At 48.9% G+C, this 26994-nt stretch overlaps 1 protein-coding gene across 2 annotated transcripts; it reads left to right on the top strand.

Annotated features, from left to right (window-relative positions):
* The first annotated feature begins 55 nt into the window (after positions 1–55).
* Positions 56–26550, top strand: SLC31A2 (solute carrier family 31 member 2). Of its 2 annotated transcripts, none has more exons than XM_043530725.1 (4): positions 56–130; positions 20094–20160; positions 21455–21644; positions 24575–26550. In XM_043530725.1, the coding sequence occupies exons 2-4, from the start codon at positions 20094–20096 to the stop codon at positions 24741–24743; spliced, it is 426 nt and encodes a 141-aa protein (XP_043386660.1). In that variant the 5' UTR covers positions 56–130; the 3' UTR covers positions 24744–26550. The 2 variants fall into 2 exon arrangements, with proteins under 2 accessions (XP_043386660.1, XP_027675556.2); XM_027819755.3 differs by having other exon boundaries at positions 108–1687.
* The last annotated feature ends 444 nt before the right edge of the window (positions 26551–26994 follow it).

A 26994-nucleotide genomic window follows, 5' to 3' on the forward strand; every position in this document is an offset into this window, starting at 1 on the left:
AAGGCATGCTGGGACACGCCGTTCCGCCCGCCCCTGCGCGGGGGGCGCTGGGAGCGGTAGTTCCGAGGCCGCGCTCCGCAGGGACTCGGGGCAGGCTCCCAGCGGGCATTGCAAGCCCCCAGCCCTGACTGTAGGCGGATTAGCGGCGGGGGCGGGGGGCGCAAACAGAGGCTCGCGCGCTGCACCGCCCCCACTCTCCGCCTCCTGGACTGGGGGCGGGCCTGGGGCTTCGGCCCAGCAGCGACGGGGGCCCGCGGCTCCGGTCCCTGAGGCAGCGTCTGCCACGCTCGGGGCTCTGGCCCTGCAGGGGCTCCGGGGCTAAAGCCCCGAAGAAAACCCTCCCTCCAGGGCCGAAGCCCCGGGCCCCAGCCCGCAGGCCCTGCGGGAGGGAAGCCCCCAGCCCTGGCGCGCCCCCTGCTCTCACGCTTCTGAAGACTGTCCTAGGCGGCTCGGGAATTTCGACCACCCCGGGCATATTATTGTTATGAGCCCTACAGGTCCTGGGTCGCCGCTGTACACTTTGGTGGCATCGCTTCAAGGTCTAGGAAAGTGGCGTCTGAACAGCAATGCATGGCCTCAGTCCTGCTCTTTGCAGTGTGAGCTTCAGGCAGGGGAGATCAGGCAAAAGGCGGTGGTTGTTTTTTTAGGGGGAAGGGGGGGTGGTTCCCAAAGAGAGAACGACATCTCCTACAATCCCAGATACTTGCACCAGACGTGGGACAGACAGGTGACCCTGCCCTCCTCTGACTTGTCAGTTTTGCCATCTGTAAAATGGGGATAGGAATAGTGAGCTCCTTGGTAAAGTGCTGCGAGATCAATAGATGAACTGTATAACAGCTAGGTATTAGGTTTCAGAGGGGTAGCTGTGTCAGTCTGTATCAGCAAAAAGAACAAGGAGTACGTGTGGCTCTAACAAATTTATAATTTGTAAGTAGATATAAAAAGAAAAGGAGTACTTGTGGCACCTTAGAGACTAACCAATTTATTTGAGCATAAGCTTTCCTGACCCACAGCTCACTTCATCGGATGCATCCGATGAAGTGAGCTGTAGCTCACGAAAGCTTATGCTCAAATAAATTGGTTAGTCTCTAAGGTGCCACATGTACTCCTTTTCTTTTTGCGAATACAGAGTAACACGGCTGCTACTCTGAAACCTGTCATTAAGTAGATATAGCTATACTTACAAATTATAAATATGTATACACACACACACACACTTACAAATGATAAATGTGTTAGTTTCTAAGGTACCACAAGTACTCCTTGTTCGTTTAGCTAGGTATTAGTTTCCCCCTTCAAAAAGAAAAAGATGTCAGTAAGTTGCAACAGCTCCAAGGGGGGATTCAAACAAAGTCTATTCAGATTAATTAGATCTGTAATTAAAATAATTTTAAACTGTTGCTATAACGCAGAAGGGGCTGAGAAAAGGGTTCTCTCCCCTGCACAAAAATCTCCCAGGACTCCTTCCTCTGTATGATGCACTACAACTCCCACAATTCTGTGCAAGCCATGTGATTTTTATTGAGCTTGCAAGTGACTATATTGAAGCATACACCGCCTCGCAACTTACCAAACTATTGAGTTTCCAGAGGAGCGGCTATCATACTTCGGGATCACTTTACACATTCGCTTCCTTTCTGGTTGTGTTGCACTGCAAAGCAGAAATAAAGAAGCCAAGATGATGCAAGTAAGTGCATTTCAGATTTGCTGTTTGATGGGGTTAGAAATCTGCCGGGATTGTAAATGACAGGTTGGAGTCAGCTGATACATGCACGCCTTGCTTTCCTTCAAATACAAACGATACATTGGTGGCATTTAATTAACTATCCTATCGCAAGTGATTGACAGTGGACAGGTTTATATTTTGCACAGAGAAGGCTCTGCTGTACTCTGGCCATTTACTCGGGGGCAAGGAAGCATGATGTGGACACAGGAACTTCATTAGGGACAGCACATTCAGTAAAAAGAAAAGGAGTACTTGTGGCACCTTAGAGACTAACAAATTTATTTGAGCATCAGCTTTCATGAGCTACAGCTCACTTCAGGGGATGCATGCAGTGGAAGATACAGTGGGGAGATACACAGAGAACATGAAACAATGGGTGTTACCATACACACTATAGCAAGAGTGATCAGGTAAGGTGAGCTATTACCAGCAGGAGAGAAAAAAAACCTTTTGTAGTGATAATCAAGGTGGGCCATTTCAAGCAGTTGACAAGAACGTCTGAGGAACAGTGGGGGTTGGGGGGTGTGCGAATAAACATGGGGAAATAGTTGTACTTTGTGTAATGACCCATCCACTCCCAGTCTTTATTCAAGCCTAAGTTAATTGTGTCCAGTTTGCACATTAATTCCAATTCAGCAGTCTCTCATTGGAGTCTGTTTTTGAAGTTTTTTTGTTGAAGAATTGCCACTTTTAGGTCTGTAATCGAGTGACCAAAGAGATTGAAGTGTTCTCCGACTGGTTTTTGAATGTTCTAATTCTTGATGTCTGATTTGTGTCCATTTATTCTTTTACGTAGAGACTGTCCAGTTTGACCAATGTACATGGCAGAGGGGCATTGCTGGCACATGATGGCATATCACATTGGTAGATGTGCAGGTGAACGAACCTCTGATAGTGTAGCTGATGTGATGTGCAATACAGCTGCAGCTATGTCACTATAGAATAATCGGACTGGAAGGGACCTCGAGAGGTCATCTAGTCCAGTCCCCTGCACTCATGGCAGGACTAAGTGTTTTCTAGACCATCCCTGACAGGTATTTTTCTAACCTGCTCTTAAAAATCTCCAATGATGGAGATTCCACAACCTCCCTAGGCAATTTATTCCAGTGCTTAACCACCCTGATTGTTAGGAAGTTTTCCCTAATGTCGAACCTAAACCTCCCTTGCTGCAATTTAAGCCCATTGCTTCTTGTCCTATCCTCAGATGTTAAGAACAATTTTTCTCCCTCCTCCTTGTAACAATCTTTTATGAACTTGAAAACTTATGTCCCCCTCTTCTCCAGACTAAACAAACCCAATTTTTTCAATCTTCCCTCATAGGTCATGTTTTCTAGACATTTAATCTTCTCTGGACTTTTGTTGCTCTTCTCTGGACTTTCTCCAATTTGTTCACATCTTTCCTGAAATGTGGCACCCAGAACTGGACACAATACTCCAGCTGAGGCCTAATCAGTGCAAGTAGAGCAGAAGAATTACTTCTCGTGTCTTGCTTACAATACCCCTGCTGATATATCCCAGAATGATGTTTGCTTCTTTTGCAACAGTGTAACACTGTTGACTCATATTTAGCTTGTGATCCACTATGACCCCCAGATCCCTTTCCGCAGTACTCCTTTCTAGGCAGTCATTTCCCATTTTGTATGTGTGAAACTGATTGTTTCTACCTAAATGGAGAACTTTGCATTTGTCCTTATTGAATTTCATCCTACTTACTTCAGCATAGCATTGATGCTACCTACAATGAGGGAAAAGTTTTTTTTCCCATCGATGTAGTTAATCCACCTCCCTGAGCAGGGGTAGCTATGTGGAGGGAAGAATTCTTCTGTTGCTGTAGCTGCATCTACTCTGGGGATTAGGTCATTTTTCACAGCCCTGAGTGACAGAGCTAAACTGATCTAAGTGCAGACCAGGCCAGGGGTGCGGTACTCCACAGGGTGTAACAGCAAACACAGTAATACTCCAAACAACAATCTCTCAAATCCTGTATATAATCACCAGCTATTTGTTTAACCCACAGGTGCAGGGTAACAAAAAGGAGTCAAGATACTGGTACATGCATGCAGATTAGCAGCTGTCACAGATACACACAGTGAATATTTCACTGGTATAGTTAATAAGTCTGCTGTTTGGAGGGCTGTTCTGAATGCTACAATTAAGTGTTCTCACTAAAAAATTTAGTGAATTAAAATTTAACTTTGGTTAATTAGATCATCAGATGTATTAGCTTCTTAAGGAGAGATTCAACTGTCAGATGAATTTAATTCATAGAATATCAGGGTTGGAGGGGACCTCAGGAGGTCATCTAGTCCAACCCCCTGCTCAAAGCAGGACCAATCCCCAACTAAATCATCCCAACCAGGGCTTTGTCAAGCCTGACCTTAAAAATATCTAAGGAAGGAGATTCCACCACCTCCCTAGGTAACGCATTCCAGTGTTTCACCATCCTCCTAGTGAAAAAGTTTTTCATAATATCTAACCTAAACCTCCCCCACTGCAACTTGAGACCATTGCTCCTTGTTCTGTCATCTGCTACCACTGAGAACAGTCTAGATCCATCCTCTTTGGAACCCCCTTTCAGGTAGTTGAAAGCAGCTATCAAATCCCGCCTCATTCTTCTCTTCCGCAGACTAAACAATCCCAGTTCCCTCAGCCTCTCCTCATAAGTCATGTGTTCCAGTCCCCTAATCATTTTTGTTGCCCTCCGCTGGACTCTTTCCAATTTTTCCACATTCTTCTTGTAGTGTGGGGCCCAAAACTGGACACAGTACTCCAGATGAGGCCTCACCAGTGTCGAATAGAGGGGAACGATCACATCCCTCGATCTGCTGGCAATGCCCCTACGTATACATCCCAAAATGCCATTGGCCTTCTTGGCAACAAGGGCACCCTGTTGACTCATATCCAGCTTCTCGTCCACTGTAACCCCCTAGGTCCTTTTCTGCAGAACTGCTGCCGAGCCATTTGGTCCCTAGTCTGTAGCGGTGCATGGGATTCTTCCGTCCTAAGTGCAGGACTCTGCACTTGTCCTTATTGAACCTCATCAGATTTCTTTTGACCCAGTCCTCTAATTTGTCTAGGGCCCTCTGTATCCTATCCCTAACCTCCATCATATCTACCTCTCCTCCCAGTTTAGTATCATCTACAAACTTGCTGAGGGTGCAATCCATACCATCCTCCAGATCATTTATGAAGATATTGAACAAAACTGGACCGAGGACCGACCCTTGGGGTACTCCGCTTGATACCGGCTACCAACTAGACATGGAGCCATTGATCACTACCCGTTGAGCCCGACAGTCTAGCCAGCTTTCTATCCACCTTATAGTCCATTCATCCAGCCCATACTTCTTTAACTTGCTGGCAAGAATACTGTGGGAGACCGTGTCAAAAGCTTTGCTAAAGTCAAGGAACAACACGTCCACTGCTTTCCCCTTATCCACAGACCCAGTTATCTCATCAATTAGAAGGCAATTAGATTAGTCAGGCATGACTTGCCCTTGGTGAATCCATGTTGACTGTTCCTGATCACTTTCCTCTCCTGTAAGTGCTTCAGAATCGATTCCTTGAGGCCCTGCTCCATGATTTTTCCAGGGACTGAAGTGAGGCTGACTGGCCTGTAGTTCCCCGGATCCTCCTCCTTCCCTTTTTTAAAGATGGGCACTACATTAGCCTTTTTCCAGTCATCCGGGACTTCCCCCGATCGCCATGAGTTTTCAAAGATAATGGCCAATGGCTCTGCAATCACATCCGCCAACTCCTTTAGCACTCTCGGATGCAGCGCATCCGGCCCCATGGACTTGTGCTGGTCCAGCTTTTTTAAATAGTCCCAAACCACTTCTTTCTCCACAGAGGGCTGGTCACCTCCTCCCCATGCTGTGCTGCTCAGTGCAGCAGTCTGGGAGCTGACCTTGTTCGTGAAGACAGAGGCAAAAAAAGCATTGAATACATTAGCTTTTTCCACATCCTCTGTCACTAGGTTGCCTCCCTCATTCTGTAAGGGGCCCACACTTTCCTTGACTTTCTTCTTGTTGCTAACATACCTGAAGAAACCTTTCTTGTTACTCTCAACATCTCTTGCTAGCTGCAACTCCAGGTGTGATTTGGCCTTCCTGATTTCACTCCTGCATGCCCGAGCAATATTTTTATACTCCACCCTGGTCATTTGTCCAATCTTCCACTTCTTGTAAACTTCTTTTTTGTGTTTAAGATCAGCAAGGATTTCACTGTTAAGCCAAGCTGGTCGCCTGCCATATTTACTATTCTTTCTACACATCGGGATGGTTTGTCCCTGTAACCTCAATAAGGATTCTTTAAAATACAGCCAGCTCTCCTGGACTCCTTTCCCCCTCATGTTATTCTCCCAGGGGATCCTGCCCATCAGTTCCCTGAGGGAGTCAAAGTCTGCTTTTCTGAAGTCCAGGGTCCGTATTCTGTTGCTCTCCTTTCTTCCCTGTGTCAGGATCCTGAACTCAACCATCTCACTGCCTCCCAGGTTCCCATCCACTTTTGCTTCCCCTACTAATTCTTCCTGGTTTGTGAGCAGCAGGTCAAGAGCAGCTCTGCCCCTAGTTGGTTCCTCCGGCACTTGCACCAGGAAATTGTCCCCTACACTTTCCACAAACTTCCTGGATTGCTGTGCACCGCTGTATTGCTCTCCCAGCAGATATCAGGGTGATTGAAGTCTCCCATGAGAACCAGGGCCTGCCATCTAGTAACTTCCGTGAGTTGCCGGAAGAAAGCCTCGTCCACCTCATCCCCCTGGTCCGGTGGTCTATAGCAGACTCCCACCACGACATCACCCTTGGTGCTCACACTTCTAAACTTAATCCAGAGACTCTCAGGTTTTTCTGCAGTTTCATACTTGAGCTCAGAGCAGTCATACTGCTCCCTTACATACAATGCAACTCCCCCACCTTTTCTGCCCTGCCTGTCCTTCCTGAACAGTTTATATCCATCCATGACAGTACTCCAGTCATGTGAGTTATCCCACCAAGTCTCTGTTATTCCAATCACATCATAATTCCTTGACTGTGCCAGGACTTCCAGTTCTCCCTGCTAGTTTCCCAGGCTTCTTGCATTTGTGTATAGGCACTTTAGAAACTCGCTGATCGTCCCGCTTTCTCAGTATGAGGCAGGAGCCCTGTCCTCTCGCGCACTCCTGCTCGTGCTTCCTCCCGGTATCCCACTTCCCCACTTACCTCAGGGCTTTGGTCTCCTTCCCCTGGTGAACCTAGTTTAAAGCCCTCCTCACTAGGTTAGCCAGCCTGCTTGCGAAGATGCTCTTCCCTCTCTTCGTTAGGTGGAGCCCGTCTCTGCCTAGCACTCCTCCTTCTTGGAACATCATCCCATGGTCAAAGAATCCAAAGCCTTCTCTCCAACACCATCTGTGTAGCCATTCGTTGACTTCCACGATTCAACAGTCTCTACCCAGGCCTTTTCCTTCCATGGGGAGAATGGACGAGAACACCACTTGCACCTCAAACTCCTTTATCCTTCTTCCCAGAGCCACGTAGTCTGCAGTGATCCGCTCAAGGTCATTCTTGGCAGTATCATTGGTGCCCACGTGGAGAAGCAGGAAGGGGTAGCGATCTGAGGGCTTGATAAGTCTCAACAGTCTCTCCGTCACATTGTGAATCCTAGTTCCTGACAAGCAGCAGACTTCTCGGTTTTCCCGGTCTGGGCGGCAGATAGATGACTCAGTCCCCCTGAGGAGAGAATTCCCAACCACCACCACCCGCCTCCTTCTCTTGGGAGCGGTGGTCGTGGAACCCCCAACCTCAGGACAGCGCATCTCATGCCTTCCAATCGGTGGAGTCTCCTTCTGTTCCCTTCCCTCAGATGTATCATCTAGTCCACTCTCCGCATTAGTACCTGTGGAGAGAACATGAAAACGGTTATTTACCTGTATCTGCATTGCTGGTACATGGACGCTCCCCTTTCTTCTTCTGGAGGTCACATGCTGCCAAATTTCTTCACCGTCCTCCTGTCCCTGTCTCACCTAAGAGTCGAGCTAATACACAATTGTGATCAGATACAGATATTTAAAAAGCAGAAATAAACTCAAGCCCCCTAAATTCAGATCCAAAATCAAGTCTGAACTTCCCCAAATGTCAATAGGTATTTGGATCCAGAATTCTGGTCTCAGGCTTCTCTCTTGTGAAATGAGATGCTTACCTACCATAGTCCAATGGGAGTTAGGCACCTAAATACCTTTGAGGAGCTGGGCCAGTATAGCTCAGTGACTCACCCTCTGTAGCGAGTGAGGCTTTTGGGCTTTAGGATTACCTCCATCTAGCTGAAATCTCATGCAGTCCTTAGCAGCAGTCTTGGGTAGCAGGTTATTAGTCTAGCCCAATACCTCTCCTCCTATTACTTCATGTTACAATAAGTTTTAATGATTGTACTTGCTCTTCTGTAGCACTTTTCATCCATACATCTCACAGTGCTTCAAAAAAGGACAGTATGGTTAGTCCCATTTTACGGATGGGGAAACCGAGGCACAGAGCAATGACATTACTTGCCCAAGATCACTCTAATGGTCAGTGGTTAAACCAGGCTTAGGACCCAGGTCTCCTGACTCCCAGTCAAGTCCCCTATCCACTGGACTGCGCTCCCTTACCACTGTTTTGAAATGGGTCCAATGAGCTAAACACAATTTTCTCCAAATCCTGTTTAACAACCTGACAGCCAGATGAACATTTTGTTTATAAATAGCATTAGAGTAGGAGAATGGCAGTCAGAACTATTCCTAGGTCTTCTGCGGACTTGGTGCTTGGCCTCTGGCAAGTCATTTAACCTCCGTTCACTTACTCAACCAAAAAAGAGGTGATAATATCTTAATCAATCATTTTACAGTTCTTTGGGATCCTCAAATGAAAGGTACCATGTAAATGCAAAGTATTATTATTTGAAAGCTACAACACATTGGCCTTAAAATCCCCTCCAATATCACATGTGGATTTTCCCTAAGAGAATTGTTCCTTTCTCACCATGTGATTTGGCTCAGGGTCTTGGTTACAATTTGTAAACAGAACTGACTTCCAGATCAGTGAGTGGAACACACCTGTGTGGGTGTGAGAAGTGGGAAAGTCAGGCAACCTAACCCTGCTATTTGGAACTTTCAGAGGTGAGTCAATCTGTTGGCACAGTGCAGCCGCTTGGTCTGGTCTAGAGTAGAAAACATGTGGAACTAGGATGACTTCTTTTTAAATCGTTTCAACTGGTTTAAACCTTTCTTAAAACAGTTTATCTTAAATTAGTGAGGCTTAAACCAATTTAAGTGTGTCTGCATTGGACTGGTGTAACTAAATTGATTTAGCTACACAGGTACAACTTTACCAAAGGCCTGGTCTACACACTACAGGCTTGTCTTCATTACAAAGTTAATCTGATTTACAGTTCAAATGTTGCCCATAATTTGAGTCCTTCCTGTCCACACATAAAAACTATTAATTCAAGTTAGCCAGTCTGTCAGGGGGTATAGGCTAAGGCTCAAGTCAGCACAACTTATCAGCTGCTAACATGATCACTCTGTAGTGCGGTCTCCACTCAATTGCCTCTGGACAGTCCTCCAATGCCTCCCCATAACTCCCCACAACGTGCCCAGAAAGGACAGACAAGTTCTGCTACAAATTGCCTGGAAAGCTGGGCTCAGCTGACTGCTAGCACAAAGAACACGAGGAAGTAGAGTACCAGTGTGGATGCAGGAACCAAGTATTGTTTTGCAACATGGCCGCTCATTTGAGTTCGGTCAACCTGAGAGGAGTAACTTGCATGTAGATACCTCAAGTTAACACTGCAGTGAAGACTGCGTGCAAACGTGTGCGTGGAGACTCTTAAAAAGATCTAAACCTGGCTTATAATGGTTTAGCTTGCACATGTAAATTCCTAGGTTCAAGCTACTCCAATATATTCAGTTTTAAAGAGATATAAGTATGCCCATGCAGGGGTTTGCACCAGTTTAAAACTGTTAACAGACTTAAGCTACTTGGGTGCAATTTGTGTGTGTGTAGAGAAGCCCTTGTATAAATTACCCTGTAGTTATGGCTTCCACAATCCAACTAACGAAGCGACTTCCTTTACATAATGCCAGGTGTCAAATACCCAGTCTATGTGCTGGATCCAGCCCCAATGACTGCTTGTTGCGTCATGCCTGATTTTACACAGTAAGATCATTGGGTCAAGGACCATGGGTTTTGTATGTCTGAAGTGCTCACTTTTGGGCCCTGCAGAGTCAATGCTCCTCGTGGTAGTCAGAACACTTTGGCTGTGTTAGCGTCACCGTTATCTGCCTGCACCGATGCACATAATGGATTAACTTCCTCTCTTGGAAGAGTCTCGCACCATCTAGCTTTTCGCATGGTGACACCTGGGCCATGTCTACACTAGGGGTGCTATAGTGGCATAGCTATGGTGCCATAACCCCCTAGTGTAGAAGCAGACTCCTATGACAGAAGGGGTTTTGCCATCGCTGTAGGAGCTCTACCTCCCTGAATGATGGTAGCTAGGTCAACGGAAGCATTTATGACAGATTTGGCAATTTCCTGCAATATCCTTGAAAAGCCTTATTGAATTAAAAGTAAGTATCTTTGGAGTCCCTGGCATTACCAGTGCATGGTTTATGTATCATTGTGGACTTGTATGTAACTTCTCGGGCAGGGAGGGGTAGGATGTGGCCAGAGCAAATCCTGGCAAGTGTTATGAGCATCCAATAACTATTGGAAACAACATGCCCGACATCGAGGAACCTCTGGGACAAATGAAGTTGAGTGTGTTTCCTAGGAAATAGTTGGGAAGAGGTGAATGCAAATTCTTACCTCCAGACCCAACCTTTTGAAGCTACACCCTAAGGAGAAACCCATTGTCTGTTGATTATCTGTTCCCAGAATCTGACGGTCAAAGCCTCGAACTGCATATGGGAGGTCCTCACAGATTCATGGGGGTGCTTGTCCTGAGCTAACAGCTGTTTTGAACATGTAACTACAGAAAAGACCCTTGCTGTGGGTTGAAGGACTTTTTACCTGCCAGGGCCCTTGTTGGAGCTGGGGGTGGGGGATGATCTCTGGTAAGATTATTGCTATGCATGTGGGTTCTTTTATTATTTTCTCTCTAATGTTTTCACCTTGACAATAAACGTGCTTGCTTAGAAGGGGTTGTGTGGTAACTTTTAACTGTGGGAAGTAACACTGTTTATAGCCTCTGAGGAGGAAGTAGAACAGGCCTGCATAGGAAGTCTCACTTGCTGGGGAATAACACAATGCACGCAGGGAACTATGCTGTCTGGAAAAACCCCAGTGAGGAGGGAGAGAATCAGAGTTCAAGGCCAGAAGGGACCACCAGATCATCTAGTCTGACCTCCTGTATATCACAGCCCCACCAACACCCACACACTAATCCCGACAACCAAAATTAGACCAAAGTATTACAGCCCAAGAAAGGTGATGGCTGAGGAGCCAGCAGCCTAGGGTGGGTGCCCTTGGAGGACCATGGAGGGGGAATACAGGTGTAGTTACTCTGAACTAGTGACAGCGTTCCTCTGTCAAACTAGCTGCGTCTACACTGGGGGTTAAGTCTGCATAGCTACAGCAAGTGCCATCGTTTTAACTGTAGCCCAGGCCTTGGATTGGCTGTGGAAGGACCCAACAAAGCCCATTGTGGGGCTGTGTAGTGAAGTACAGTAGAACCTCACCGTTAGGAACACCAGAGTTACGCATGGACCAGTCAACCACCCACCTCGTTTTGAACCGGAAGTACGCAATCAGGCAGCAGCGCAGACCAAAAAACCAAACACACACAAATACAGTACAGTGCTGTGTTAAATGTGAACTACTAAAAAAAATAAAGGGAAAGGTTAAAAAAAGATTTGACAAGTTAAGGAAACTGTTTCCGTGCTTGTTTGGTTTAAATTAAGATAGTTAAAAACAGCATTTTTCTTCTGTATAATAAAGTTTCAAAGCTGTATGAAGTCAATGTTCAGTTGTAAACTCCGCAAAGAACAACCATAGCGTTTTGTTCCGAGTTACAAACAACCTCCATGCCTGAGGTATTCATAATTCTGAAGTTCTACTGTATTGCACAGATCATCTGCTGGTGTCTGGCTCCTGGCTGGCCATCTAGGATCACTGCGCCCTGTGTGAAATGGACCTCGCTCTCGCGCTCTCTGGGGATGCGTACACTGCAACTGGCAGGTGTAATTCCCAGTGCGGATACACAGACACGCACTGGTTGTGCTTCAGCTAGCCCTTAAAAATAGCCGTGTGGCTCTGGCAGCATGGATGGTGGGGTGTTTCAGGCTAGCTGAACGAGTCAGTCCCCAGAGGGTCAGGCGGGACTGTACTCGGGTGGTTAGCCTGACCTGTCACCCACGTCACCACGGCCACACTGCTAGAGAGCAAACATGTCTCTGTGGACCCGGGCTGGGAATTACACCTCTCAGCTCTGTGTAGACAGATCTTCTGACGTAAAACTCCGGTGTGTGAATGGACTGCGGAGGGAGAACTGCTGTGTGTATTGCCTCTTAGTAAGAATCTGTAGCCCATCTTTGTATCTTAGGCCTGGTCTACATTAAGGTCTATACATCAGTATAGCTGCTTCTCCCAGGGGCATGGAAAATCCAAACCCTGGAGAGATGTAGTTATACTGACCTACTCCCCAGTGTAGACAACACTAGGTCAATAGAAGAGTTCTGCCATCCAGCTCACTATCACCGCTCAGGAAGGTGGACATGAGAAACTCTCCCCTCACCTAGGTAGTGTCTACACCAGGAACTGCCGTGGCAGAGCTCTAGTGAGTTAAGTGTAGACATTCCCTTACACTGCACCCTACAGGCAGGTTTATCCAACTCCTGGGCAGACATACAGTACTTCTGGAACCCACCCCCATTGTCTCAACGTACAGCGCCTAGCACAACAGGATCCTGGGCCATGACTGGGGCTCGCGTGCTACTGCAGTACAAATAAACAACAACAGCTCTTTAGTGACAATCCAAGGATTCCATGTTGTGACACTAAGTACTTTAATACCAGATCATCTCAAGTTGCTAGACGCTTATTAGCGAATTAAGCCTCATTATGGCCCCACTAGGGAGGGGCCCCCATTTCAGAGAGAAGCTCCCTAGGTTGCTCACGGTCACACAGGAAGTCAGAGATGTAGGATGGCTCCTGATCCTGCCCCTTAACCCCAAGCCCATCCTTCCCTGCTGATTCTTTGTGGGAGTAGCAGTGGTGCTGAGGAATAGCCGCTTTCAGCAAAGGGACGGTCTTCCCGCCGCTGACTCAGACAGTGACAGGACACAAGAAAAGCCCAATTTTGGGGTGCCCATTGGCTTCTTCACAACACCATGAAGGAACCATAAACTAGCCATAGGTGCTCCTGAGAAATATATCCAATGCCGGGGGACAGCCCAGCAGGCATATCCAGCTCTGTACCACACCTAGAGAAGCCCCAGCTTCAGGTGTATCAGGGGAAGGGGTCTTGGCAGGGCTGTTCCTAAACCCTGGCATCTGGGGACAGCTGGTACAGCCCATAGGGGTCTTCAGTAGCCTGGCTGCCAGTTATGGCATCCCTCTAACTTGGGCTGGGGGTAAGCCAGCCCCCAGCATCCTTGTGTAGCAAATGTGCCTGGCAGACTTGGCCCAGGGAGCAGAGCTCTGTCCTTACAGCGTGTAGTATTTCCTCCTGAGTTAGGGATAGCCAGTTTCTCATCTTGCCACACATGGAAAGGAAAAGGCCAACCAGAAGACAAAATGCCATCCAATCCCCAGTTTAGGATTACAGCCATAGCCTTTCAGCCAAAACCAAATGGCCCAGTAACCACCAGCAGGATTCATACATTTGAAGATGGTAAATGTAATTACTGGACCGAGCACAGGACTAAAAGTCCAGGGATCTGGGTTCAAATCCTGGCTGAGACTCCCTGGACAAGTCTCTGAATATTTCTGCGCTCACATTTTCCCATTTGCAAGGGGGAAATAATGCTACCAGCATAGTGAAGTGTTTGAGATTGATGGGTTAAGTATGCCAAGTCCTAATATAGTCTCATTTAAACACTATTATTATAAATCTGCTTCCAAAGGAAATTCAAAAGCATGAGCCAATGACAGGTGATAATATGCTCTGCACAATGCACAGACTAAGCATATAATGAGATCCTGTTTACTGGATGAATACATACATCTATTAGGCAATGTTTCTAGACCAGGCACATCCCTTCAGATGCATAATGGAGATGATGCATTCTGTACAATAATCTGCTCACATCATTAACAAACGCTGCAGTTGTACGTGGCATGTAATTAACAAAGCAAAGGCTAGGCCTTCACCGCAAAAAGAGATGCATTTTTAGCTCTCTCAGTGTAAAATGCTAATGGAGACAAGGCATAAGTGCTTTATAACCTCATTATAGCCAATGGAGGTCAACCCTGGGGGAGGAGAAGGGCTAAGGTTAACACTGACTGGGTACGTCAAGGTAAAATCTGTCCCTTGTCTTTAGAAGCATCTGATTGAACAACTCTTCCTTTTTCCTTCAGCAAAGCCAAAGCCAAAGGAACACGAATCCAAGCAGTTATGGTGCCATATACATAGGAGGTTCAGTGCACCATGTCAGATACCTGCCCATCAACTTTAATCATGGTGCAATTGCAACATGATGAAAGCCTTTTACTGCAGGAAGCAGCATCAGTTTTGTAAAACGGGCGCTCAGATGAGACTGGCTGGGTCCAGAAAGAGAACCTTGGTTTAGAAATTGGTAGCATTGCCCATAGAGGATCAGGTCTGAGTAAGATGCAGGAACATACAGCAGCCATGCATTTATCTGTAGGCAGAAGAAAGAGATCTTACCAGAGTGGCTCCTGTGCTACTGCTTCTTGGTAGGAAAGTCTTGTGCGTGGCTGGAGAAAAGTGCTCCATATTCGGAGGACGTGACTTTCTGGCTTGGACGAAGTGCTTTGCCCAAGGTCCCAGAGAGAGAGCAAGTGGCAGCTAGGAGAAAAGTCCAAGTCTTTGGCCTCCCAGTGCTGTGATCTAACCACAAGGCTATTGGGCTAATGGCCTCAGGCTGCATCTGAATGACCCCTTTTCAGGACCTTCCAAAGTCCTCGCTCAGGAGCTCCCAGCACATACTGGGTTGGAAGTCAGTCCACCGCCGCACTCTGCTGCACCTGAGGATCTGTCTAGATGAGGAAGAAAGGTGCTTTTTTCAGCAGGAAGTGACCTGCTGCAGCCTACTAAATTCAAGCCAGCTAAGGGGGTTAAACTGCATTTACCGATACCAAGTGGGGTTTTTCCATCAACTTAAACTAGCTTGATTGAACCAGTTCTATTGGGGGAAAAACCTTTTTCTCCTAATCTAAGCCTCAGCCTAGCATGTGCATGTGAGAGAGAGGGGACAGGTACTATTGAAATCCACACACTGTAGGGCATAATCTTAGAAAGCCCCTGTTTTAGTGATAGGAAGTTCACAAAATGATGCATGAACATAGAAACAGCCCCCCATTTCCCAACATTTATTGATACCTAACCCCGGGTGCTGCTCCGCTCCCTTCCCATGGTGAATGCAGCGTTACCAGCCTAATGCTCCTTTTGGAGGGATCCGGCATAACTCCTAGTCTAGTGGATTTTCCCTAGCCCTACTGGTAAGTCACATTGGCCCTCCCACAGAGAAAAGCACCCCACTGGAGAATGTCCCCTAAACTCCCAGTGCAAAGGGAAACACAGCTTAGATTGCACTTCACAATCACAAAGGCAGTTCACGACACTGGCATTGAAACCACTCTGCTCAAATGAGAAGTGAAACTGCCTTGACTCAGTCGCTGAGCTGATTGCCTGTAATCAGCTACAGCTGGCCAGCTGCCGGAGACACATGGCACCCTTCTCACTGCCTGCTATTAGCACTGACTCTCAATGGAAAAACTCAAGGTTGCTCCTTTTTGTCTGGCCAAACCAAGGGCCTCTTGCTGAGTGTGCTGCAGTCTTCATGAGCAAGGGCTCAGTTCAGGATAATGCTCTACATGCTGGTTGAGGCTGTGTTAAAAGTGAGAGAAACAAGTCAAATCATGTGGGCAAGTCATGTCACTACTCAGTGCCTCAGTTTCCCCATCTTCCCCAGTTTGGCCTGCCAACTATTTTAATCCAGCCCTTGAGCTCCCGCTGGGGAGCAGGGTCTGGGGCTTGCTATGCTCCAGCCAGGGAGCAAGGTCGGGGCCCACTCCACGTGGGTCCCAGAAGCAGCGGCATGGCCCCGCTCTGGCTCCTACGCGTAGGGGCAGCCAGTGGGCTCCGCTCTGCACACTACCCCTGCCCCTGGCCCAAGTGCTGCCCCTGCAGCTCCCATTGGCTGGGAACCATGGACAATGGGAGCTGCAGGGGCAGTGCCTGTGGATGGGCAGCATGCAGAGCTGCCTGGCCATGCCTCTGCATAGGAGCCGGAGAAGGGACATGCCACTGCTTCCAGGAGCCGCTCGAGGTAAGCGCCGCCCGGAGCCTGCACCCCTGAGCCTCTCCCCACTGCCCAACCCCCTGCCACAGCCCTCATCCCCCTCCCACTCTCCAAACCCCTCGATCCTAGCCCGGAGCACCCTCCTGCACCCCAAACCCCTCATCCCCAGCTCCACCCCGGAGCCCGCACCCCCAGCCGGAGCCCTCACCTCCCCTCGCACCCAACTCCCCCACCCCAGCCCGGAGCCCCCTCCTGCACCTTGAACTCCTAATTTCTGGCCCCAACCAGAGCCCTCACCCTCTTCTGCACCACAGCCCCAATTTTGTGAGCATTCATGGCCTGCCATACAATTTCTATTCCCAGATGTACCCCTTGGGCCAAAAAGTTTGCCCACTCCTGTTGTAAGAACTAGGTAGGAGCCAGGACTCCTGGGTTCTATTCTTGATTTGCTTTGTAACCATAAATTCTTTAACCTCTCTGTGCCTCAGTTTACTTATAAAATGCAGCCCCCTACCTGCCCCCCCCCAAGGATCCTGTGAGGCTTTATTCATGCTTGCAAACAGCGATAGTGCAAGAATACATCATGCATCACACTCACTACCTCTAACATACCAAGCAACTTGGGGCTGATTTTTGGAAGTGTTTGAGATCCACTGAAATCAGTGGGAGTGGTGAGTGCTCCACATTCCCAAACCATCAATCCCTTCCCCCCACCTGATTCTGTTCTGCCTGGGGTCGGTCTTTGTGCAAGGTGGCTTCCCCTCTCAGAGGGCGGAGCTGAAACAAACAAGTGAAGCAAACTGAATTTGCCCTTTGAAGTGAAGATCCAGTACAGTACCCAAGGGATCTGCCAAGAGGCAAATCTGCTAAGAGCCCTTCAGTTTGGCTCCGCAAGGTCATGCAGTTCCAAGAGGTTTACAGATGTAAATCAGTGATCTCTGACACTTCTATGCCCAGCGAGGCTTTGGAGAAATGAAGGCAGAGCACGAGCTCGCTTGAGTTATTCTTGGCTCAATCCTCAGAGGTTGCTTTTTGTTGTTAATGGAAACCTCTCTGCTGTGTGATCACGTGGAAGAGACTGCCAAAGCAGAGAGGCCTGCCCTAAGATAAAGAAGTGGGGAAAGGGAAGCATGAGGGGTTGGAAGGAGCAGGAGAGAGGGGGACTGGATGGCTCAGGGGTGAGGAAATGGGAATCCAGAGCCATTCACTGACTTGGCTCCAAGCAACAACAATCATCATTTGCTGGCTGGCTGAAGCCTTGTGGAGAAGGAAGTGGTGGAACAGATCAGATAAGTAGCCATCTCATAGGACTCACCATCACATGTGACTTCCTCTGTTGGCAGTCTCAGAAAGAAGCTGAGAACCACCATCACCTCCAGAAGTGGCCTCTTCAGACCAGGGCTGGGCTGCCCAGCGGGTGGCACGTGTGGAATCCTGTACCCGACTGCTTATGGTGCAGACAAGGAGGATTTGAGCCCCCAGGGCCGGCCACCCAGACTTTTACTTACTTCAAATCAAACCTCTTGCACCAGCCCCCACCAGGCTGCAGAAAATCTACCTTGAAAGTGGGCATAAAAGGCAGCAGAAGCCAATCACAAGCCCCCCCGCTGGGGACCTGGAGCTGAACAGCACACGCCAGGAAGAGGGCAGGGCCAGGCCATCAATGAGACATGCTCGTTCAATAGATCTCTCAGGAAGGATCTATAGAGCTTCAGCAGAATGCAAGGGAATACAGCTCCTGCCGTCCTGCAGCGGGGAGTTCCTCCCTTCCAGTGAAGCAGCGGATGGGGTAATTCAGTTTGCTCCTCCCTGTTTCCACAGGAGCACATCTGGCTCCTAGATATCGGCCCTTTACAATCTCTAGGGCTCAAGCTGATGCAGGAGCCTAAGCCGGCTCCAGACCAAGACGCACAATGGCAGTGATGAAGGAGGAGCTGGGTGTACCCCTCCACACCCCTCCATGCCCAGGCAGCCCTGGGAAACTGGAGGAAAGGGGGAGGATATGAAAGCCAATTAACAGTTGGGCGAAAATTGTCCAAAGCAACCTGCCTGTGAGGGATAGCAAGTTCCAAGAGATGAAATGCAACGCAACATATGCAACGCAGCAGGTCCTGGCCTGTGCTGGACCCTAGCTACTACCATGAGGAGCACAGAGTAGCTAGCCTCGATAGAGAGAACGTGCACAGAGCTGGATGGAAATGCCTTCAAAGAAATCACGTCCCACTCTTTAACACGCACGTTGGAAGCCGACGACTTGAGTTGCTGGGTTTCAGCCCGATTCAAAAGGGACAGGCGGCATCTGCATCACAAGCCACACACTTGTGGGCATCCCCGCTGCCAGGCCAAGGGCTGGATGGGCTATGGAGGCTAAGCAGTACCTCCTATCTTAAGAGGAAAGATGGCCCAGTGGTTAGGACTTCGGAGACCTAGACTCCATTCCCTGTTCTCCTATAGACTTCCTGTGTGACCTTGGTCATGTCACTTAGTCTCTGTTCCCCATCTGTAAAATGGGGATAACAGCATCTCACAGGAATAAAGATCAGGAGATGCTCAGTTGCCATGATAATGGGGGTCATATGAGTACCTAAGATATCTAGACAGAGCCTCAACAGTGGTCCCTTCTGTCATAGTCCAGGGAAACTGCACCTGTGTTCCCCCTCCATCGTCCAGCAAGGACACCCACGCTTAGGCTTCAGGTCCCAGCCCTCACCTCTTGGTCGGAGACCTGCGTCTCGCTCCCTCCTGACCAGGCTGCACAGCTCCCTGTGTTCGCTGAGAGTTCCCCAGCAAGTCAGACTGCCTAAGCAGGCCCGCTTTGCTTTCTCCTCAGTGGCTATAGACAGCGTGCTTGCCCACAGCTATAAGTTACCACATTGCCCCTTGCAAGCAAGCACAATTATTCTTCAGGTGAAAGCATTACAGAGAAAACACATTAAAAGAACTTGCACACCTGCTAATAAGCTTACCAGTGGTCCCCCCTTCCCCGCAACTCCAACGTGGGCTCTGGCAGGTGAACAGTCCTTCAGACTCCACCGGGGGCGGGGGAGAAGGGGTTCTTTGGTCACAAATTCGTAACAGCTTTTGCTCAGAACACGACCACCACCTGAAGCCGGTGGGTATGTACTCGGCCCGACTCAGCAGTGCCATGACCCATGCTGCCCATTGCAGTTACACTGCTATTCAGACTCCTGCTCGCTTGATGAGAGCGAGCGCGAGCATGTGTACGCGAGCAGGGGAATCATACCCCTAGCTCGTAGTGTAGACTTAGCCGGTGGGTTCCTTCTTTATCTTTGATCTGCAGAGACCGGGAAGAGGTAATCTGCCAGACAGCAGTTCAAAAGCTTGGATCTGGAGCTGGGAATCTGCATTCTCCTCCCTCCAGGTATTTCCTAGGAAACCCACTTTGTTCAACCTGAGAGTCCCTCCTCGCCTGGGCCCAAGGTGGAAAGTAGTCCTTTGGAGCTCATAACAGTTCCCAGGGGGGTTTACATTGGCCACGTCTGCCTCCTAGAGAAGTTATTCATAATCCTACAATAACACATCCACTTGGCGTTTGTAATACAATGGGCTCCAAAGCTATTTAAACTTAATTCAGTCAGATCTCCCAAAATATTGCCAGAACTTGCCATGTCTGTCTACCTTTACTCACTCTGTGTATTGGCCATGCACCTCCCATTCTGTGGATACGCAGAGACTCTCTGGCCTCTCCACCTGGCAACTTTTATCGACACTGAACCCACTTGAAGGAATATTTTTATCAATATATTTATGAAAAGCACTGGGGCACCACCTATGAGATGCTGTAATTATCGATCATCGGTCTCTCTCTACAGCTGGAAATCTGGCATCGGCCAGTAAGAGATGGGGCTGCTGTTTCTACATTCCACCCCAATCCAGCTCTTAACATTTGCCTTTGCTTTGCTTCTCCTCCAGATGTATTTCTACTTCTCGGACAAGGTGATACTTTTGTTTGACTTCTGGAATGTCCACACCCCTGCAGGTAAGAACAAAATCTGTGGATTATTCCCACCCCTGAGCCATATAAATTAGACCTGAGTAATTTGTACTGTAGAAATAACCACCCATAATCAGCTGCTCTCTGAGGCTATCAGCTAAATAGTTTGATAGTATTTACTCTAGCAGAGGCCATAATCTGTGCCGAGTAGGTGATAAGTAGATGAGGGAATAAGGGTTTACTCACTGTTTTCGCTGTAGCGACAGCCAGACACCAAGTCAAGGGCTGGGAGAACAGGAACTTGCACGCACAGAAAAATTCCAACAGCAAATGTGTTCTCCAGTGTTTTGTACAAACCCACTGCCTGCCCCCAGCCCCACTCCTGATCTCTGGAGGTCCCCTGTTATAGCCCCGCTCTCTCCATGTGGAATTCACCGGATACCCCAAACTGTCACTACTACATCACAAGCCACTGAAAGATCATCCACGCTATTGCTCAGTAGGGATTGACGGCACGGCACACAATTACAACAGCTGGCCATCTCTGCTCCAGAGCGGGCCACGGCTAGGACAGCGAGGGAGGAGACAACTGAGGATGTAGAGCAGTTATTTATCACATGCCTGCCTTTTCCATTATACTATGTACACAAGCATGACATTTATGCATAAAACAATGCCAATAAAAGCGGCGAAAAGGCCTAGCAGAAGACTAAGAGAGTGTTTAAACTCAGCCTTTAAGTCTCCCATAGCACAGGAAGAGTATTGGGTTGATCACAGATTGGGGTGGGATTTGGGAGAAGATGCCCAGAGAAGATACAGCAATTTGCACAGTCTCAGAAGGACTGATCAGTGAATCACACACCGGCCTGCTGCCACTCCAGCCATGCTAAGGTGCGGGGCGGGGGTGCCATTATAAAAATGCCAGAGGGCTCAAGAAGAACTTTGTACCTCGTGTCCTTCACTTGGAAGAGGTTCTGGCCCCATCTGGGATGAGCAGAGCAGAAGAGATGGGGGAGACCCGCTGGGGTGGGTAGAGACAGATGTCACTAGAAGCCCCTCTGCCCCTTTCCTACTGGATCGGCGCTTTGCAGCCTGATTGGGTGGGAATGAAGAGTGGAATAAGGGCAGGGGAAAGGCAGGTGCCAAGGCTCAGCTACTATATTTGACCAGGAAACTTCCTTAGAATGAGGCACGTCCAGCTCCTCCCTCTATAACTTACGGTTCAGAGTCCCATGGAACGCTTGCTGCTTCGTGGAAAGTTCCGTGGTGCTTCCGTTGCGGGGATGGCCCTGGCGCTCTCGCTGGTTCCAGGCCAATCTGAACGGCGTTTGCCTTGCAGGGATGGTGCTCTCGGTGCTGGTGGTTCTGCTGCTAGCGGCGTTGTACGAAGCCATCAAGATCAGCAAAACCAAACTCCTTCGCCTGATGATACTGGCCATCCCCACCACCCTGAGTCAGGAGTCACTCAGGGAGCCGGAGCCGGGGTCTGTCAACTCAAACCTGGGTCAGCAAAACACCACCTCAAAAAGGTAACCCAGTCCCAGTCTGAGGCTTTCACTGTTGCCTGCTGCACAAAGGAGGCCCAAGGGACACTAGCAAAGGGCTTTAGGCACCATTTGCTATGTGGGCCCATTAGAATGTTGCCAACCCTCCAGGATTGTCCTGGAGTCTCCAGGAATTCGAGATTACTCTTTAGTTAAAGTGTATGTCATGTGATGAAACCTCCAGGAATACATCCAACCAAAATTGGCAACCCTTGCCCATTGGAATTACCACACTAGACCCAGGGAGATGAAGATCCCAGTATCCCCAAACCCCTCTCAGTAGGTGGCTAGCGCCCAACCTCTCCCCTCCATTAAGTGCTCCTGCCCGCCCCGTACTGCCTCAGCTCCTTCTCCCTCACCCCCGTGGGCTGCTGCCCCCTTCCTCCTACACCTAACTCAGGTCTCAGCTCCCCCCGTACCACTGGTGTTTTCTTGCTCTGCCCATTGGCTTCAAGGGGGGCCCAGCTGCTCCCTCATCTTCAAAGTCAAGAGGGGTCACTGCCCCCAGTCCCACTGGGAGTGTCGGGGTTGCGGGGCAGTGACACATATGTGACAGGGAAACTGCCGATCACCCGCAAACAACCCAGGGAGCCAGCACGGCCCCAGCCAGCAGGGCTGCAGCCGGAGGAGTTCAGGCTGTATACGGATTAGGGCTGTTTGGAATTGTTCCAGAGGAAGAGATTTCCATTGGAAAATGCTGATTCAATGGAAAATTATCCAACCGTTTCTTTTCATCTTGGTTGCATTGGTATGTTTAAATTATAAAATTGGAATATAAACACGTCAAGCTGATGGAGTGAGGCCAAACGGTCATTTTGATTTTTCCTAAATGAAGTTTTGGAATTCCCAGGCCGGGGGAAATTTTGAAATTTTGTTCCAGTTCGGAACAATTTCCCCCCTAAACGTTTGGAATTTGCCGTGGACCAGGAATTCTGAGTTCTGACCAGCTCTGATTTTTATACAGGTTGTTTGCACATTTGTTAAATGGACCTTACTGGGTTTTTCTGGGTTCAAATGGTGGCAGGTCTGAGGTTTCACAGGCTCTCTGTACCCTGTAAAGCATCACAACTATCGCTGTCAAAACATAACCAATTAATCCCCCTTGATCGCGTCTTCCCTCAGGCACTGCCTGTATCGTGAGCTAAGCCATCCCAGTTACGCTGTTATTTTCTGACCAACCGCATTTCTCTAGCGGGGTTCCTTTGGCAAACAGCCTGAGGAAATACGCTGTACGGCTGCCCGCCCTGTCTTTTCAAGAGCCCTCGTCTGCGGTTCCCGTGTGATCGGGGGTAACTAGCATGAGAGGCTTAATCTCAGAGGGAGTCTCTTTCACAGGTGCAGGATTGACCCCACTGAGGCCGGGAACGAATCACTGGACATAATGGGAATGCTCAGGGCTTTCCCCCCTCAGTGTTGCAGCAGGGAATGAGGATCTGTTATGGCCACACAGGCCTATCCCACGTGATCACTTTCTGCTTTGGCAGGGGTGGGATAGTGGAACGTGGGCCTTTGACACACAAAACCCATTCAAGAAAGAAGATGGGAGGTTGCCTACAAAGGGTTAAGAGATCACCCCAAAAATACACGTACTGACTGCTGTTCTGACCCTCCTTCATTAGAAGGCCATGTCCATTAAGCACCCAATTTCTATTCTCAGTTAAGGCCGGTTTCACTATTTTCCTGCAGCTGGAAAGAGCTTTTCACGGACCCTGGAGCACTGTACCTAAAACATGATGTGCAACTATATAAAAAGAACATCTTTGGCTCACACTGGGATGAGGCGGTAACCACAGCAGGTGACAAGGTTGAGAATTCCACCAAGTTAGAACCCCATATGGGCTAAAACCTCAGTGTGCCTAAGTAATCCATGCATGGGAAGGGTTAAAAAATCAAAGGCAAGTTTTAGCCCATATGTGCAGAAACCAAAATGCAGAAGAGGCTTAGTTCAGAGCGTAACACCACCCCGTGATTTCCAAAGGAACAGAAAGCCAACCGGACACGAAATGTGGGTAACAAACAATGCAAGGGGAACTTGTGATTTGAAGAGGATGCCGCCCTGCCTTGCATTTCCTGTTCCATGTGACGCATAGTTTCATACACAAACCAGTAGGAGAGGAGGAAGCAAGCTAGAGTAGATCATGGGGACAGGGAGGGGCTGCAGAGCGGTGTCATTTTGGTATTGTAGCCCGCACAGCTTCGGCAGCGTGCTGAGATCACTGCCTATCACACTGCTGAAGATTGTCCCATTGTTTCCTTGTGCTTCCCCATCTGTCTGTGTCCACCTGTCGTCTCTTGTCTTACATGTAAGCTGTTTGTGTCAGGGACCATCCTTGTGTTTGTACAGCGCCTAGCACAATGGGGTCCTGATCCGGGAGTGGGGCTCCCCTAGGAGCTACCACGCTACAGCTCATTAATAGACACAACTCCTCCACAGCGCAGCACAGCGACGACAGACATACCCGAGCCAGCGTGAATCATGCCAGCTCCGGCCCGGAAGGGACCAGTGATGCTGCAGCAGCAGGCACGTCAGTGTGGAGCGTCCAAGCCTGCCTGGAACCCTGCGTAATCACGCCGGGGCTAGTTCATGCTGCTGTCCTAGCTGGGTAGCTTGGGTGCTGGCTGGCTCGGGTAGCACGACACGAACTGCAGTCAGCCCGGACAGACCCTTGGGCAGCACAGTGCGCTCTGCAAACAAATTAACCCCACTTAATGTTATACCCACAATGCACGACCAGGGCTCCTGGCCATAAGCTCTCATACCTCTTTGGCCCTGAGCCTTTGGCTGGTGCCACCCTCCTGGAGCATGTAGGACACACTTAGACTTCTGGGGGGATGTTGCTAACTCGCAAGGCTTGTTCGCGCCATAGTTAACTCTGCTTTTTTTTTTTTTTTTCCCCTCTTTCTTTTCTGGAAAGGTGGTTTCTTTACCACATCAGCCAGAGCCTGCTCCACGTGGTCCAGGTGGTGATCGGTTACCTGGTGATGCTGGTGGTGATGTCTTACAACACTTGGATCTTCCTGGGGGTGATCGTGGGTTCCGCCCTGGGTTACTACGTGGCTTACCTGGTGTTTACCGTGAGATAGCGGTGGCCTGCCGCACTCCAGGGCACTGCAAAGCAGAAGAGGGCAACCTCTGCAGTGAGGGAAGGACTAAGGAGGCTCCACTAGAGAAAATGCTTGTGCAAAGCTTGGCCTGTAGGTGGTGGGAGACAAATCTCCGCACAATGGGGGACTCCCCCCATTCCCCCACCCTGGGGGGATTGAGTTTCTTCCTTTTAATCCTAGCGTGGTCTCCACTTCTATACAATTACCCATTTTTAAGATCACTTTTGGACCCTTTCTGCCGGGCAGGCCCTCATCGCCCTGGCCAAGCAGGGCACGGCCCCACGAAGAGCTAAACTGGGCCACATGCTGGCTGTGAACCGGGCTGGGCGGATGTCATAAATATAAAGGGAAGGGTAACCACCTTTCTGTATACAGTGATATAAAACCCTCCTGGCCAGAGGCAAAATTCTTTCACCTGTAAAGGGTTACGAAGCTAAGAACCTCCCTGGCACCTGATCCAAAATGACCAATGAAGGGACAAGATACTTTCAAATCTGGAGCGGGGGAACAAAGGGTTCTGTCTGTGTGTGCGATGCTTTTGCCGGGAACAGATCAGGAATGCAGCCTTACAACTTCTGTTAAGTTAGTAAGTCATCTAGCTAGAACATGCGTTAGATTTCCTTTTGTTTAATGGCTGGTAAAATAAGCTGTGCTGGTGGGAATGTATATTCCTGTTTTTGTGTCTTTTTGTAACTTAAGGTTTTGCCTAGAGGGATTCTCTGTGTTTTGAATCTGATTACCCTGTAAGGTATTTACCATCCTGATTTTACAGAGGGGATTCTTTTACCTTTTCTTTAATTAACATTCTTCTTTTAAGAACCTGATTGATTTTTCATTGTTCTTAAGATCCAAGGTCTGTGTTCACCTGTACAAATTGGTGAGGATTCTTATCAAGCCTTCCCCAGGAAAGGGGGTATAGGGCTTGGGGGCATATTTTGGGGGAAGACATTTCCAAGTGGGCTCTTTCCCTGTTCTTTGTTTAAAACGCTTGGTGGTGGCAGCACAGGGTTCAAGGACAAGGCAAAGTTTGGGGAAGTTTTTAACCTAAGCTGGTAAGAATAAGCTTAGGGGGTCTTTCATGCAGGTCCCCCCATCTGTACCCTAGAGTTCAGTGGGGAAGGAACCTTGACAGCAGACAAGCAGCTCAGCCTTACAGCTGCTGTCTCCAATGACTTTCAGCCCACCCTCAGTTCTCACTCAGGAATCCCAGGAGCCTTTCCCTGCTGACTGAAGGAGCAAAGGGACTTGGGCACTGCCACCCTCGCCCGGGGACGGACAGAGCAGGCGGACATGTTACAGGCTATGTCCATCAGCAGATGCTGCAGGGATGGGAATGCCGGGGGATGGATTGGGGGTTATTTTACCCTCCCTCCCAGATTGTTCATGTTCCTGGCTGGCTCCGTGACGGCTCTGTTCACCGCTCCCTGTTGCTTGTGGGCAGGAGGAAAATAACCCTCAATGGGCTCATGCTGGTCTCTGACCCCAAGGGGACGCTCCCCTCACACTGTGCCTTCTGTGTTCCCAACAGAACAAAGCTGTATGTCAGCTCCCCGTCTCAGCACCCTCTGGATAGTGCAGGGGGTGAGCACAGCTTGACGACCCCCCACCCTCCTGCTGCTGGAGGATAAGGGAGTAAATTGGTTGGTTTAACAGTCTTGCGTGTGCAGTGGCTTGGTTGCTTTGGAAGCCAAGATGCCCCAGGGGCTGGTGGGTCTCGCAGGATCCTGCTGTATTTCATGCCAAGAGAAGGGAAAGTTTTAATAAAGCTATCCTAATTGCTTGGCTACTTGTGTGCGCGCACCTGATCGTGGTACTGAGGCTGGAAGAAGCGGCTGGCCTCTTTCATAAGGCTGAAAGATAATGTGGAAATAGAAGGCACTGATCAAAAATTAGGCTCCCCAACGGCCAGCCATTCCCCAATGGCAAGGGACTGCTCAGAAAGCTGCAAGGAATGCAATCAAGAGCAAACTCAGTTAAAGCAATTGCTTACCTGTTACCAATAATGCTTTAGATCTGATTCAGCTGCGACAACTGTAGCACGTAGGAGCCGCATTCCTAGACCAGCAACTCATTGTGCTAGGGGCTGTACAAACACAGAACAAAAAGATGGTCCCTGGCTCGAGCTAAAAGACCAGGACTTGTACTGGGGCTTATTTCCAGCTCTGCTACGGGCTAGCTGCATGGACTTGGACAAATCCGTTAACTGTTTTGTGCTGAGCTGTAATAAATG

The sequence above is a fragment of the Chelonia mydas genome, chromosome 16, assembly GCF_015237465.2.
Source record: "Chelonia mydas isolate rCheMyd1 chromosome 16, rCheMyd1.pri.v2, whole genome shotgun sequence".
NCBI lineage: Eukaryota > Metazoa > Chordata > Testudines > Cheloniidae > Chelonia > Chelonia mydas.